General features: G+C 43.1%; 2 protein-coding genes across 8 annotated transcripts; one reads left to right on the top strand and one right to left on the bottom strand.

The window, feature by feature from the left end:
• Positions 1-102: 102 nt before the first annotated feature.
• On the top strand, positions 103-9,466 carry TTC4 (tetratricopeptide repeat domain 4). Its single transcript, XM_083742666.1, has 10 exons — positions 103-266; positions 2,018-2,135; positions 2,791-2,946; positions 3,670-3,747; positions 4,673-4,797; positions 4,896-4,982; positions 5,085-5,299; positions 5,930-6,011; positions 6,902-6,984; positions 7,914-9,466. The coding sequence occupies exons 1-10, from the start codon at positions 156-158 to the stop codon at positions 8,014-8,016; spliced, it is 1,158 nt and encodes a 385-aa protein (XP_083598792.1). The 5' UTR covers positions 103-155; the 3' UTR covers positions 8,017-9,466.
• Positions 9,467-9,477: 11 nt separating this feature from the next.
• LOC310846348 (transmembrane protein 205-like) lies at positions 9,478-14,453 on the bottom strand. Of its 7 annotated transcripts, none has more exons than XM_083742703.1 (5): positions 14,356-14,453; positions 13,248-13,314; positions 11,770-11,951; positions 10,966-11,129; positions 9,478-10,469 (listed from the first exon to the last, which is right to left on the bottom strand). In XM_083742703.1, the coding sequence occupies exons 3-5, from the start codon at positions 11,867-11,869 to the stop codon at positions 10,170-10,172; spliced, it is 564 nt and encodes a 187-aa protein (XP_083598829.1). In that variant the 5' UTR covers positions 11,870-11,951; positions 13,248-13,314; positions 14,356-14,453; the 3' UTR covers positions 9,478-10,169. The 7 variants fall into 7 exon arrangements, with proteins under 7 accessions (XP_083598829.1, XP_083598824.1, XP_083598828.1 ...); XM_083742698.1 differs by having other exon boundaries at positions 14,292-14,394; XM_083742702.1 differs by having other exon boundaries at positions 14,331-14,380.
• Between the last annotated feature and the right edge of the window lie 1,177 nt (positions 14,454-15,630).

Here is a 15,630-nt window from a genome sequence, read left to right as displayed (position 1 = left end):
CTTGCAAAAGCCCCGCTTCAGCACCGCGTTCCCCTTGCTGGCCCAGGGAAGCAGCGTCGAGCTCCTCCCGCTTCGGGCTCAGCAGAGGCGGAAAGGCGCCGCCTCCGGAAGGGCGGAGCGAGCGAGCCTGGCTGCGACTGGAAGGGGAGCGCAAAATGATGGCGGAGAAGGAGGAAGAGCACGAGGCGGGCTGGGATGCCTTCCTGGACCGGTTCCGCGGCCCCGAGCGCTACGCGGGCGCCCTCAGCCCCGACAACTGGGAGCAGGTGCGTCTCTCCGGGCGGCGGGACGAGGGCGGAGCCGGTGGCCGCGCTCGACTGCACGGGCTCCTGGGGAGATGCCAAGTTGGGGAAGAGTCTCCAGCCTCTTAGTTTAGTCTCCAGCCTCCACTTTTCGCCGGCCTCTTGTCCCCCCCCCCCTTTCCGTCCTCTCTAACAGCCCTGACAGGTTGGCAGAGGGTGAGCTTTTGGGGGGGAATTGGTCTGCAGTTTTGAATGTCGGGATAGGACCCGAGTTCGAAATCTCCCACTCGCCCGGGAAGTTTGCTGGGGTGGCTTTGAGCCGGTCACTGCCTCTTTCAGCCTAAACGACCTCGCAGGGTTGTTGTTGTTTTTAGGATGACATGTGGAAGGGGGTTGGATCATGCGCGCTGTCTTGAGCTCCTTGGATGAAAGGTAAGATATAAACAAACACTGGCTAGCCTTCTGCAAACCACTAATTCCCAGTCTTCCTCCTAACCACTGCAAGGCGAGGGTTGATGGTACAGATCTTAATAGGGTTATTTGTTGTGAGCATTGCTGGTTAGCTCTACTAAATTATGATTGAGCCAGAGGTCAGTTCTGGAGCCTACTTTCAACTTCAAGGCATATGAGCCAGCAGTAAAGATGAGAGTGCCTCTAGAGCGTGTGCAGAATGCCTTGCCTCCAGTGTTAATAACCAGTCATCTCCCACACCTGGATGTAGAGTGCAGTTTTAGAGAACATGACCGACTTCTGGACAGGTTTTCCTGACAGCCGTGGGTTTTTGCAGCACAGTAATGTTTCACATTGACATTTAAAATATTGTCACCATTGTTTTATCATGGAGCAGTTGTTGGTATATACTGAATCTGCACGTAACAACAGAGGCCACTTGCAAACTATAACTGTTAGGTTGGCACAATGTTGTCAATACAATTTGGCAACTGAAACTTACAATTTGACCATGTACAGTGGATGTTGACTTTCTAACCAAGGGGTGGGATGTGTGTTGTGACATTAGAGCAGGTAGCATTTTAAACCTGCATATTGGGTTGCAAGTTCACAATACATGTCAGTGTATCAAAAAATATATATATTTTTATTGTAACCTGAATTTGGGAACTTGTGACTCTGCAGACTTTGCTGGACTGTTCTCTCCTCTTTGCTGTCCCTTGACCATGCTGACTGTGGCTGATGGATATTGGAATCCAACAACATTTGGAGGGAGGGCCAGAATTCTGGAGGGAGGGCTAGATGTTGAATAAGATGATGAATTCTCTAGTCACATTTTTCCATACTGTTTATTAAACTAGTTTATTATTAACTAGTTTATTGATGATACAGTTTAATAAACTGTAGTTTAATAAACAATGGTTTAGCATTATGTGCTAACCTCACCAATGTGTCTTTCTTGGTAAACAAGAATTGACTTGAAAGAATAGAGAAATTTAATATAATTCAATGACGGATATTACAGGATCTATATCTTACATTCCTTTTGGTTTGGTTTTGTGTTTTTGTAACAGGAAAATGGTGGGTTTGAAGGTTTAGCAAGGGCTGATGCTAAGTCTGAAATTACTTACCTAGAAAGCCAAGAACTATGAATTAAGTGAATTCTTTAGAAATACCCAAGGACAAAATTCAATGTATGGGAGGGAAAAAATGCAAGTTCTTCTGTTAAGTATCTCGAATAAAGGCTCTATTTCCAAAGACATGTGGCTATTTTGAACCCTTTTCTTCTATCCTTGGTAACTTGGGCTGCCTGCATTTGTTGACAGGAATTTGACCAGATCCCAATGTTCATGAGGAAAGCTCCTGCTGAAATAGATCCTAAGCAGAATCCTGACCTTGCTTGTCTTCAGTCTATTATTTTTGATGAGGACCAAACAACTGAAGGTAGTCTCCACTTACATACTGTAAATGTATCAGCTGATGAAATTTACATTGTTCTCGCAACACTTTCTCTAGGAATCAAAGGGCATAATTGTTTCATTTCAATCAGTTCAATGTCTTGAAAAGAGACATCCCAGCTTTGTCTTACCAAGGCAGGTGCTATGTTGTGTCCCATTTGAAGGAGAAAGGGTGACAGTCAAATACAGCCTCTGTCATAACCTTTGTCCAAATGCTGCAATAGGTGTCCACAGATAAATGAGCTGACGGCCCTACTGTATTCCCATTTTGAAAATAAAGATCTTAAGCCAGAGCTTTAAGGTTGACAACCAAGTGTTTATCTTGAAAGGGCACTGTCCCATTTCAAAAAATACATATTGGGGCTCATAGGACTTGTAGAAATTTAACTTGGCTGGCACACACAGCTCCATAAAAAAATGAGAGGTTATCATAGCATTAAAAACTTTAATAGCTGCAGAAATATCCTTGACCCCCTTTGGTATAAAAGCAAAAAAGCATAGTGTAGCAGGCTGATTAGCTTGAGTTTTCTGGGAAGCATAAGATCTGTGCTTTATCTGTTATAGATAACTTGACTTTTAAAGGAGTGCTTATAATTGCTTTTCTAACGTTGCAATGTTTATCTTTATTGGTGTTTTTCAAGCCCAGGCCTATAAGAATGAGGGCAATGATTATTTCAAGGGAAAGGATTATAAGAAGGCTGTGATATCCTATTCAGAAGGATTGAAAAAGAAGTGCAATGATCCAGAATTGAATACTGTTCTTCATACAAACAGAGCTGCAGCCCAGTTTTATTTGGGTAATGTATTGCATTCAAAATTGTGCCTAGTTCAAATTCTATATAGCAGAAGAATATCAAAGGTAGGACTGCTGTTCCAGCAGTCATAAAGTTGTTTTTGAATTTTTTTTAAACAAACAAACAAGTAGTATTGTGGATGCTAAATTTTAGACCCTTATCCTTGTTAGATGTGAATTTAGCAGTGTATGTGGAGCTCCCCCCAAAAAATAGGCAGCACTGAGTTCATTAGGACTTACTCTCAAATATGCATAATATTGCATCTGGTTTGGCTGTCACTGTCCACATTGCAGTGCTTTAAATTTTGTTAGACATAATTTGATCCAATGTATTCCAGGTCCCAAGACTCAGTATGTGCAAGCAGAGATGTCTCTTGAGCAGCTAGTCTGGATAAATAAAAGAATTGAGGGCTGTTGGTTTTTAGTAGGGATGAATAGCCTCAAATACAGAGTCTGAAAAGAAAGCCAAGAAGTAATAGGTTGTGTTGAAGTTTTTGCAACAAAATCAAATTATTATTTATCAAATACATTTATAAAAAAGAGGGGCAGCTTTTGAAATCTGTTATAATGCCTCCTCTTTTCATTACCCATATAAATTAATGTCATATTTGAAGACCTTGTGTGTCTTGCCTCAGTGTAGCCCAGTGTTTCTTAGGGAGCAATTTGCCAGCCTCCTTTACAAATCCAATGTAATGACCCAGGTTTTACAGAGGTATGTTTTGTTTAGGTAACTATCGCTCTGCTCTCAATGATGCTATCGCAGCAAGAAAACTGAAACCCACTCACCTCAAGGCAATTACAAGAGGTAAAAGAACGTTCAACAGTTGCATTTTAATAAAGGCCTCCGTGTAATTAAGAAAGTGGGGGCACTGTATAACAGCAATAAAAGTAAACTTCTTGAAAAGTAAACTTTCAAAGTGCCATGAAATATTAACATAATGCAACTTAAAAGGGTTGTGTCTACTTGAGATAGAGAGAAGAAAGAAGCATGGGAACCTTGGAACAAAGTTATTTGTAGTATGTTAGGGGCAGCATGTGGTCTGAAGGCACATGAGACCACCACCATTCCAATGAAGCAAAGCAGGTCTTGGTCTAGTTAGCATCTGGGAACCATGGGAGGATGCTGAATGCTGTTTGTGCTCGCTAGTAAAGAGAGAGATGGGAGATGCTCACAAATCCACCTGCCGCATCCTTCCCAGCAGCCCTACCAAATTTGAGCCCTGTGAGTTTTGTTGGGACCAGGAAGAAGAAATAAACAAGAGTTGAGGCTTATTGCCACCCTTGTCTTTTTTTCTTCTTCTTCTTCTTTTGTGGTGTTGCTACTTTGGAAGAGGTGTGGGAGATCTTTGCAATTGCTGCCCTTATTGTAGTTTAGCTGTAAATTTGTTATTATTTACTGGACATGTTTTTATTATTTGTTATGTGGCTCCCTGCTCTGAGATTGAAAATAGTCGGTGAAGAGTGGGTTATAAATACTTCTAAAAGTACCGTAATAATAAATGTAGGGTCATGCTAGGTTATATGATGGAAGAAAAGTAGGGCATAAATGTAAGAAAATAAATAAAAGTCAGCCTAGAATTCAGGCCTCTATGGCTCTTCAGTGCCTTCAGTCTGGAAACAAATTGACCAGTGTAAGTGTACCTCCCTGTTTGCCACACTGATGTTTTAAAAATTAGTTGAGTGTATCTGTGTTTGCTGCGGACATATGTGAAACAAACTTGCTTTTCTAGGAGCACTGTGCCATTTGGAACTTAAACACTTCTCTGAAGCCATAACATGGTGCGAGGAGGGATTGAGAATAGATCCAAAAGAAAAGAAACTTCTGGAAACAAGAGCTAAAGCTGATAGACTAAAGGTTAGAAGGGGGCAAATGGAAACCTGTTTATACAGTAGACTAAGACTGGTGGAACAGCAATCTCCTCCCCACAGTTACGATGTAGCTTTGTCTTTCAGCGCACTGAAGAGAGGGATTTCAGAAAAGCTAAATTGCAGGAGAAGAGGGAACAGTCTCGGAAGGAGGCCTTACTCAAAGCTATCAAGGTAACTTTTTCTTTTGGTGGGAAGAATTGCCCCTGGAAATTTTTAATGTGTAAAGATGTGGATACTTGCCTCATTATTTTTTTCTTTTTTCTTCCGATATAGGATCGGAACATCAAATTGTCTCTAGCATCCTCTAAGGAAGACACAACAATATCAGCAGACCTGGCTGAGATGTCTTTAGATGGACTTGGCTCAGAAAATGATATCGGTGCCAAAGTCTGTTTAGATGAGAATGGCAGCCTAACCTGGCCTGTGCTGTTCCTGTATCCCGAGCATGGGCAAAGTGACTTCATCTCCTCTTTTCATGAAGAATCGAGGTGGTTGTTTTTTAAAGCTGAATTTATATAAATACAAATGAACATAATATGGAAGGGAGGAGACAGTGGGTTCAATTCACACATTTTATTTGATGTGTTTTCCAGTACTTTGGTAAGACCATTGAGATGCTCTGAATGTGAAGAGTAGGAGCATGCCTGCCAGCCTCATCTGCTAATCTCAGTAATGTCTGAACAAGTCTTCCCCGGCCTGATGCCTTCCATCAAATGTTTTGGGCTACAACTCATTTCAGCCCCAGCCAGCATGGGCAATGGACAGGGATGATGGAAGTTGTGGTCCAAAACTTTTGGAGTCTTAGAGCATGTTTATATGAAGTGGTGGTTGTGAGCTATTTTAGAGACTCTGAGCAGTGCTGTGAGAAAGTAGTTATTTTTGGATTAACCTTAAATAAGAGAATAGATTTATGATCTTCCTGAGCATGCCTATTTTGAAAAAAGCATTGAATAATTTAATTTAAAAAAATACTGCGTTGGTTAGCAGCCTTTAATGAAGCTACATTGCTTTGAATTCCAAAAGCGTCAGTGTACAGTATCTACTTGAATTCAACTCTAGTAGTTGCTGAAGCTGAACTTAATGGCTTGGAGAGTAACATGATGCATCTTGTGTTTCAGATTTATTGACCACTTAATGGTCATGTTTGAAGAACTACCTCCCTGGGATGTAGAAAAGAAATATATTCCTAGTGAACTGGAGGTAAGATACAACGCCTTTTGGCATTTATCTGTCCTTTCTTAAAATGGATATTCTAATATATATAACCCTGAGCAGTGTAGCCCCATGTGGGATGCCTGGAGTCTAGACCTTTTGTACCCTAAGGAGGGGCGGGAGGGGAGCAATGGGCTCTAGCAGAGGTGGAGAGAGAGGGGACAGAAAGACTGAGGTTAGAGGGAGTAAAAAGGAGCCTTCCAGCAAAGATTGAGAGAGCAACCACACTTTTTGCCTTCACACAACAGTATACTAAGCAACAGCTTCATCGTGGAGTTTGACAGAGCCTAAGTCAGCCTCTACCTGCATCCCAGGCGAAGAATGGGAAACTTATGGCTCTTCAAATGCTGTTGGGTCTAAAATTACCATCTTCATTGATCATTGGCTATGCTGGGGTTAATGGGATTTGCAGTCCAAAAACATCTGGAGGGCCAAACTCCCCAACCCTGATATAGCCACAGATAGGTCAGACAGGCAGAGAATAATCTCAAATCAGAGGGTTGTGTTATCCATAAACAACTGCAAAATTGTTTTAAAACTTCCATTAAGTACTTAGATTTGTAGGCTTGAATAAAAATTCATTTATTTAGCTCTTCCAAAGGCTTGAAGTATATGGCAAGCAATAAATAGAAATAAAATTAAATCCGGTAAAAAACAACCCCTAAACTACCACAATTCTGGACTCCCAGAACTTGCCCTAATAAACTGCAGTCTCAAACGGAAGCAATAAAAAGGGTTTTCCATCACATGAGTTGTTGGTTGTTAGTATTACGGATGCCCTGCTGACCTGCATAAATATCGTACTAAGCCTTACAGGTAATGTTGCTTGTCCTCGTTCACATATTTAGTCGATTTGTCTCTCATATTAAATTGCACAGCTGTATTTTGAGGATGAAGAAAAAGGAGAGATATACCAGATAGACACAGAAACCACATTGCTACAAGCGCTGCAGCACCAAAGGTGAGATTCTGAGCTGGGGACTGCATGTTACTCATCTTTATTGTCAAAATGACACATGTGTAATGTTGAATCAACAGGATCCATCTACTTGCTTCAAAAAATCAAGAAGGTTTTTTTTTGTCTAACAGTAATCTGACAGAGAAATAATTGTTCGTCAGCAGATTCTGCTGTTAAGGATACAGTAGTCTTAGATATCAACAGCCAACAAAACTGCCCATATGTTGTCACTTCAGATTAGAGGTGTCCGCTTCAGCTGAAGCTTATTCATCCATTTCACTACAGGGCTGCCTCAGTTTTCTCTTAGTGGAACCAGCTAGACGTGACACGGGAATAACAATGCATAGCCATTTCACTGAAAGGTGGCTGTATTTTTATACTGCCTTGTAGCAAAAGGTTAGGTGATCAGCTTCTAAAGAAAGGGTAATTTGCTGCAGTTGCTCCTGCCTGAACTTTTAGAATGTCATGGATCTTCGCAGCGGGGACATCTCTTCTTACCAACCTAGCCTATTAGATTTTCCAACAGTCAAAGCAGGTGATGGACTTGAGCATCATGCCATGGTGAGCATTCCCTCTGTGCAAACATTTCAGCTTGCCAGACAGAATGAAGCCCACCTTTCTCTCCACTGTGCGCTATTCTGCAGGTTCTCCTGACCCCTGCCCAGAGCCAATTTCTGGGCATAAGAGCTTCTGCTGACTGGGCTTGTTAGGTGAATCCCACCCATATTATGTTTCTGTCCTATCTTCTTCCAAATTTGTAGAGCAGGTGAGGATCTAACCTATCAAGTTATTCCAGTATTTTTCAGTGTGGAATGGGGTGGGGAAATGGGATGGTAGTGTAAGCAAACATGCATGCACAAACACAAGCATATAGGTTATCTTAAAATGTTGTGAGCCAAGACTGGAGGTTGACTTTCTAATTGTTTCTGCAGGTACTTCATAAAAGCTGGGACTCCTACCTTTTTGGTTTTGGTGAAACGTGCACCTTTCTCTAAAAACTACTTCTTTGGGAAGAAAGTCCACTGGCTAAAGTGAATGAACATTTTGAGGGGGTTGGGAGTGGAATACAACACATAATGAAACAAGGCCTCTTTAGATTTCTAAACTAAAAGACGGAACATTTCGTACACATGTATCTTCTTCTACAACAATTGAGATGGCAGATTTCCTAATCCTAACCACAGAAACTGCACCTGCACTTCTATTTAATTGGAGTGAATAAGCATCGTTCACATTTCCTTAAAAGTGAAGGAATAGAACAAAACAGGGCATACGTTAAGTAGAAAACCTCACCCTCCACTGTCAAAGGCAGTTATGTCTCTGAATACCAGTTGCGGAGTATCACAGGTGGGGAGAAGGCTGTGGCACTTCGGTCCTGCATGCAGGCATCTTGCATGTATCTGCTTGGGCACTGTGAGTACGACATGCTGGATTATATGGGCCTCTTTTTCACCTGATTCAGCAGGGCTCCTGTTACATTATTCACTGAGTTTCGCTTGAGAGAAACAGATTCTCCCTCCCCCCCCCCCCCTAATATCTGATTAGTTCTTGAAATATCCAATTTGCCATAAACCGTGTTAATCTTAATGGGGCTTCTACTTGCAGCTTGGGGCAACACAGTATAACTTTACAGATTTAAGTGCCATAAAATAAGTGTATCTAGGGGTCAGGGAGCATACTTGCATCCAGTGCTATGCAAGCACAGCTAACAATTCTGTTTTAGGAATAGTTAGAATATGGAGGGGGACCCCTAAATGCCTGCCACCTGTTGTTACTTTTCCAATAGATTCATTCAGAGCGTTTGCCTGCTCAATAGGCACTGAGATTAAACCACAGCTGCGATTTATTCACTACTGTCTTGTGCACTTCAGCATAGGAATGTGGAATGCCATTGTTGAGAGCTTTACAATTTTGCTGGCTTTTTGCTGTGACACGATCGCATTAACCTATCCAAAATAGGTTTTAAAAGGAGCTGGGCACATTTTATATGTTCTAAATTATGGTTTTAATTTCCGGAGGTACATTTCTTACGCCTACCCAATTGCTAAAATTGTGGCCACAGTAGCATCCTTCTCCATGCTGCTAATATACAAGAAGTAAAAAAAACCACATAAAATGACTTGTTTCAAGAGTACAATATCTCAAGGATGCGCCTTCACACTGAGTCTATCTTTGGCATCCCTCTGTATACAGCTTAATTGTTTTTGAAGTGCTCTCATACAAGTGCTTTCTGAACTTGGAACTCACGTCACTTTTCATGGAGGTGGGAAGATCCAGTAAACGCAACTTAAGGCATATAAGGCAAGGGATGTGCTGTACAGCAACTTACTCCTGAGTTCAACCTATATAGAAGGGCAAGTATTACCTGAACAACCTTGGTTAGTGCTTGTCTCCAGGGAAAAGGAGGTACCAAACTGCTGCTTGAGTTTTGAAACTAGACCTCTGTTGTATAGCAAACAAAGAACAGGAGCGTTTTACAATAAGGCACTTTCGGCTGGGAAACAAATTCATTACTTCAGTTAGATTTCGTTTTATTACCTCATCTGTTGTTGCTCTTTGGAACGTAATGCTTTAATATAATCCATGGTAGAATTAAAAACCAGTCACCTTTTGGCTGGGAAGAGCATTTTACCTTTTCAGAAGTTGGGATCAAATATATTTGATATCAGAAGAGATTTTCTCTGGACTAGAGCAAGCACAGTTAGGAAGTCATAGGTGCCCTTAAGCTGATACCCATAACTATCAAGGCTGCAGCCACCTTAAAAGGTTAATATCTGGTCCTTTAGAAGACTAAGGTGAGCAGAGGGCAGATGAAGTGACAAATCCTTTTTCAGCTGTAGGTATCTGCTTACGAATTTTTCATTTTCAAAAAGAAACCTGTTACTTGCATCAAGTATTTGGGTGGCATTTAAATTGTCTCATAATTGTGTGACCAAGTATTACTATTACAATGAGATGTCTCATTGATCAACAAGGAGTCCAGTGTTCTATGAAAGGTTGATTAGTGCATGGGCCGCCAACCCAATGATGGCTGGAAAATGTATAGCATGCTACACTCAGAACAGGGTGATCCAAGCACCTGTGAATCCTGCTTGGAGGAGCACTCTACAGCAACCCAGGCCATGGCTTCTGCCATTTGCAGTCCATCTTTTCACAATCATGCCCATGCAGGTTATTTACCCATGTGCTTATAATGTTGAAAGGTGAGCAGCCATATAGTAGAGGCTCAAGCCATTGCATGCGATGCAGCACAGGTTGCAGAGGGAAGAGAAACCATGATAGATGCTCAGTCTGCTTGTCAGCTCCCTGTAATGAGAATCCAGTTGACGCAGCCGCATAAAGGACTTCTGCGGGAACCACCCAGCATCCTCTCCCAAGCCATAGCTTTGCTCAATCAGGTGCATTTCGGCCATAATATCTGAAGTCACTTGCCCAAACCACTGAGCGTTTAGAGCAGCAACTATGACACAAATGAAGAAGACTGTAATCTGGAAAGGAAAGATAGTTATACTATTCATTGTCTGGTAGCATCAGCTAGTATGTGGGGGTTTTCATATCACATGTAGCTGCAATCGCTTTGCAGGAATAATATTTAGATTCATGGCTGGTACCTAGGCAGGTTCCTGTGGCCCCAGCAGTTCATATCATCCTTAAAATAACCCTGTGGGTTGGCCCTGCCATTGCATTTTCAAATTAGGATTAATAGGGTATATTTTGGTGCAGGATGTTCCGTTCCTGTGCCAAGTCACCAAACTGTGCTCCTTTGCTGCTCTGCCCCACCACCTACTGTCTCAATACTACCCCCTACCAGCCGTGGTGGTAGTTACAGGAAACACAAGGAGTGCCCTGCTAGTAAGCGTGGGTGGCTTCTCAGTCCAACCACTTCTTCCTAAGGCAGGCATGCCATCACAAGCGAGGCCATGTAACAAAGCAGAATGGCGAACGAATGGATGCATGTGATATTTAAAAGAGGGAGCCCACTACCTGCATGGTTTCTTCCTCATTGAGAAGTTCGCTGGGGTGACACATGGCAAATATGGTCAGGTTGATGAAAGCACAAGCTGAGCCAATGTGGAAGTAATACGGGAAGAGGCAACTCTGAATGAATCCGAATGTATGTTGTGAGAGATTGTTGCCCATCACAAAACCTGCAAGAACAAGTGGGGCGAACACAAAGGAACAAGGTTATTTAAATGCTAAAAATAATAATGAATAGCTGTTTTTAAAAAAACCATTGGATGCAAAATTAGCAGACGTATACAGTTTTAGATAATCTCTTCTAGCTTCAGATTGGCTTATTTCCGTAGCTGTCAACATTCCCTTTTTTTGCGGGAAATTCCCTTATTTCAGCGCTGCTTTCCGCTGCTATCCCGGATTGTTAGATATCCCATAGACTGTCCCTGGGACAGGTGAGGCTGCTGATCCCTTATTTTCAAATCCAAAAGTTGACAGCTGTGCTTATTTCCATTGTTTATTAGGATTTTCCACACTTGGTGGTTTTACCTTCACATCATCATCATTCAGCTGCTTGGTGTCTAGGAATATAGACTCACCAATCCAGAAAGTAAATCTTCTTGCCGGCCAATGTTATCCCTATTTGCCCAGCCTACATCTTACTGCCAAGCTAAAGTAGCCCTTTTCCCCTTTCTGAATTCACTGCATATGCCAGTGCAGAGCACTCCCATTGCTCCAAATGTTGAATCCCTCCCTAAATAAATTAACTGTGATTAATTTGGCCTTTAAGCATCTGTGTGCAAAGAGGGGGGCTGTGGAACGGTCCCAACCTACTGGCTATAAAAGTCACCCAGATCTGCATTCCCCAGAAAGTTGAAAGGAAAACCAAGTGGAGCACTTTCACTAAGGTCGAGGGATCAGCATCTGTGGACATGGTACTTCAAGAAGATAGTCGCTTGCAACTCCCTTGGCCAAACTTCAACTTGGGAGACACTGGTTTTACCTGTTCAGACACACTGAGAGGCAAAAGAAAGTTACTTTAGCTTCAAAGTAGTCAGAAATGTCCTGTCCCCTCAAAATTAAAGTGTAATTGTCACATGTGTTCTCTCTCACACCACATTTCTTAGGGGTATATGTTTTGTATTGCTGCTGTGAAGGAGTTGAATTTAAATGGACCAGCTAATAGTGCTTAACAAAATTCTCAGCCAGTGCTCCCAAGAGAAAGCTATTCTGAGACATCTGTGAACAGTGGCACTCATAGCCTCCCCTTTTAACTACACTGATAAAAAGATGGCCAGGTCAGCACACCATATGCCACCATAAAGCCAGGTGCAGGTTTTAAAGGCTTTGGGCAACACCTGGAACCATTAATGCCAATGAGCATTTAACCAGTGATTACAGAGGGATGTGGGTTGCATTCTTAAGGACTTGGAACACAGGCTTCTTTTTTATTTATTTTTTCCAGCATTTATTCCATGGCCTTCAAATTACAGTGGAGGGAAGCTTCTCTGTTACTTCAGGTAAATTCTGACCCCAGTCAATGCTTAGGCTGCGTAAAGTTGGTCTGGATTTAGTTCAAAGCAATTATTTCAGCCTACCAAAAATTAGGGCCACTTCCAATGTCACAAATTTATGTTGTAGTCCCACAACAGCTGGAGACCCAAGTTTGGGAAACCCTGCTAGAGGAAATGTTCCATGTGTGGTGGTTGCCAGTGAGGGGCACATCAATTATTATGGAGAAATTCTTTAAATGTCCAGAGTGCTGTAACAAAGTGGATGCAAAGGGCATAAATGTAAATTTTAGTATGGGCTAAAACCATTAGAATGGTGTGGGCTAACAGAAACTCAAACTCCTACATCATTAGTATCTAGAAAGCCACAAGCAGGGATGAAAAAAATTATTCAGTAATTGTCTGTAGCAGGTCCTGCAGCCATCCCACCTCGTCATCCTCCAACCACCTACCAAAAATACACTTGCCGTTACAGACCCCCAGGTGGAGAATCAACTACAAATGTAGATCCCGACTGATAGCTGCTCATGAAAGCCACTTGCTATAACAAAAGAGTCCATACCTGAATTTATTTGAAATGGTTTTACATGGTTTTTATTGTATTGTGAAACTGCTTTGAGAGACGTCATGGGAAGTGACTCAAATTGTTAGGGATTGCAGCAACATGCTCCTTATTCCAAGCAGTAAAATATTTTCAGCAGGGTAATGCACATCCTCATCTGAACAGAATACTGCATATAATATAGGAAAAGCAAACTAGGAGAGTAACAGGTTTTTCCCACTCCTTAAACTTCTAAGTACCTCAAGATGGGCAGTTTACTTTCAGAGAAACACTTAAGCTGACACTTGTCTTCCTCATCCCTTCAACCTGCAGCACAAAAGGAAAACTTGGAGGCTAGTAAAAGACAAATACTGTATTCCCCAAGGGATTCTCAGATAAATTGCAATTAGGAGTACATGAGCAAGAACTCTGCATAAAGGAATCCCACGATTATAAATTGCACTCTTGATCCTTAGTATAGCAGTACTGTCACGTCCCTTTAGTCTGAAAGAACAGCAGGTGCTGCAGCCGAGTGGGTGGCCAAAGACATTTCAAACGGGTGTTCAGCGACTAGCAAGTTGAAATATTAACTTCAAAACAAAACTTTGCTTACCACCGATGAATAATGTTGCACTGGTGCGTTTTTCAGTGTGTCACTCAGACTCCCCGCCGCCTAATGCTAGAATCTCAGAAACACAAACACTAGCAAAGCTGCCGGATCAGATCCCAAAACAAGAATGGCATCTTTACCATCAAAATAAGCAGGGTCGGAAAGGATACGATCAAGAACCAAGCACAACACTCAAAAGCAGCGGATCCACCACCACAGATCCCACATCAAACGGTCCCCAAGCGCGGCCAGATAATCTGCATGGAAAGCATTTCGCTGTGCAAACAGACGGAACTACATCCCGGAACTGGGAAGAAAGTCCCCCTTGCGGCGGGAATGCAGAGACAGACTGGACTGGGCGATGGGGAAATCCTCGTGCTAGTGCTAAAAACGAGTCAGAAGCGCAAGCGGAGGGGGGCGTGTCGCGATGTGCAAGTTTGCACAGGGGGACTTTTCTCTTTTGCAAGTGCTCTTTTACCTACGACTGGAGGAAACTTCAGCCCGTACCCCAGCAATCGTGGGAAAACGGGTGCCAATCCGAGAGGGGAGCGGCCCCCTCGTGGCAGGCAGTTGCTCAGGCGGGGTCTTTTGGCCAGGCCACACTACTGGGTGCTCAGCCGGGGGGGGGGGGGCGGCGCAGGACTGGTCGGCGCAGGGCTTGCAAAGATCACCCCAGATCCTGCTGGTTCCCCACCTACCTTAGCCCGACTGGGTGGAGGCGAACCTCCCTTACCCGACTCCCTTCTGAGGTTGCCCACCTCGTTCTTCCGACGGATCTCCCCAGTTCTCTTTTTCCCACTCTGAGGCGGGGCCAGCGGTGGGTGGGAGTCTCAGCCTCTGGAGAGACGTCGCCTTTGCCCTAGTTTATTTTTCCTGAGCCCCCATCATCACCGAGGCTTTTACAGCTGCTCCTTTGCTGAGATGGAAGCTCTGGACACCATAAAACCCGAGGACAGATGACCCCAGACAAAAACAAGGGAGTTGCGCCATATTCAAAGCGCCAGCTTCCCAGTAGCACAGAACGCCTGCCTTTTTGAAGAAGAGTCCTGTGCAGCTCAGCTGCCTTATGTCCAACTTTAGTACCTTGGTCTAGTAAAAGCTATCACGCATCTCAACCATCAACCATGGGGGGTCATACTTGATTTCACTTATGGCACCTCAGCCCTGAGCCGCTTTCCCTAGAGCCAGAACAAGCTGGCAGAGCTTTGCAGATGGGAGGAAAGTACCCCTGCATTGGGTAGCTGGAGTTAGCAGAGAGTCATGTTTGTTTCTGCAAAAGCAAGTAACTAGAGGCGTCATAACTCTCCAGTGAGTAACGTGGTGCAGAAAGTTCAGGTGTAAAGGATGGTCAAGTGCAATTCTATATATCCAAAAACTGTGCAGGTAGAGAAACACTATTCCCTCTGTATGTTGTTGCAGAGCTAGCAAAATGATGCAACGGGGGTGTCTGAATTAAAAAGAACCACAATGATTCTCTGCCATGGGGGAGACGCCCTGCATTTGAGGACAATGTTCTGGGGGTGCATCACCAGCCTCACATCTTATCCCCATGTTCCCCAAGTACAACCCATGAGGATAGGAAAAGTCTAGGGTAACACATATTCCCTGGTTTCCTGTTTTAGGCTCTCCATTTATACGGTAAGACTGCTAAGAGCACAGCGTGTGTGATGCTTCATACAACATGCTGGCTGCAGTTGATGGGAGTTGTAGTCCAAAATATCTGGAGGTCAACAGGTTGGTGCAGTCTGATGTTTGTGAACTGAGCCCAGCATGTCTGTGTTCAGTTGAGCTTTAGGTTGGGAAGCAAAGGAGGCAGAAAATTTAGCTAAATTTCCCCATACAATATGTTTTGCTTTTTGAAGGATATATTTTGCTGTGGTGTCTGTTTCCAGCATCACTGTGTGACGAAATGAGCTTATTTGAAATATCTTTGTATCCTACATAACTGCCTGTATCTTGGCAATACCTGTGTACTCTGTAGTACGGCAATGAAAGGGGCATGTCAGATGTTTTAATTCACCAATAAGAGGCTG

The sequence above is a fragment of the Podarcis gaigeae genome, assembly GCF_964106915.1.
Source record: "Podarcis gaigeae genome assembly, chromosome: 6".
Lineage (NCBI taxonomy): Eukaryota > Metazoa > Chordata > Lepidosauria > Squamata > Lacertidae > Podarcis > Podarcis gaigeae.
The sequence above is the reverse complement of the archived record's forward strand: the minus strand, read 5'-3'. Positions and strand labels throughout refer to the sequence as shown.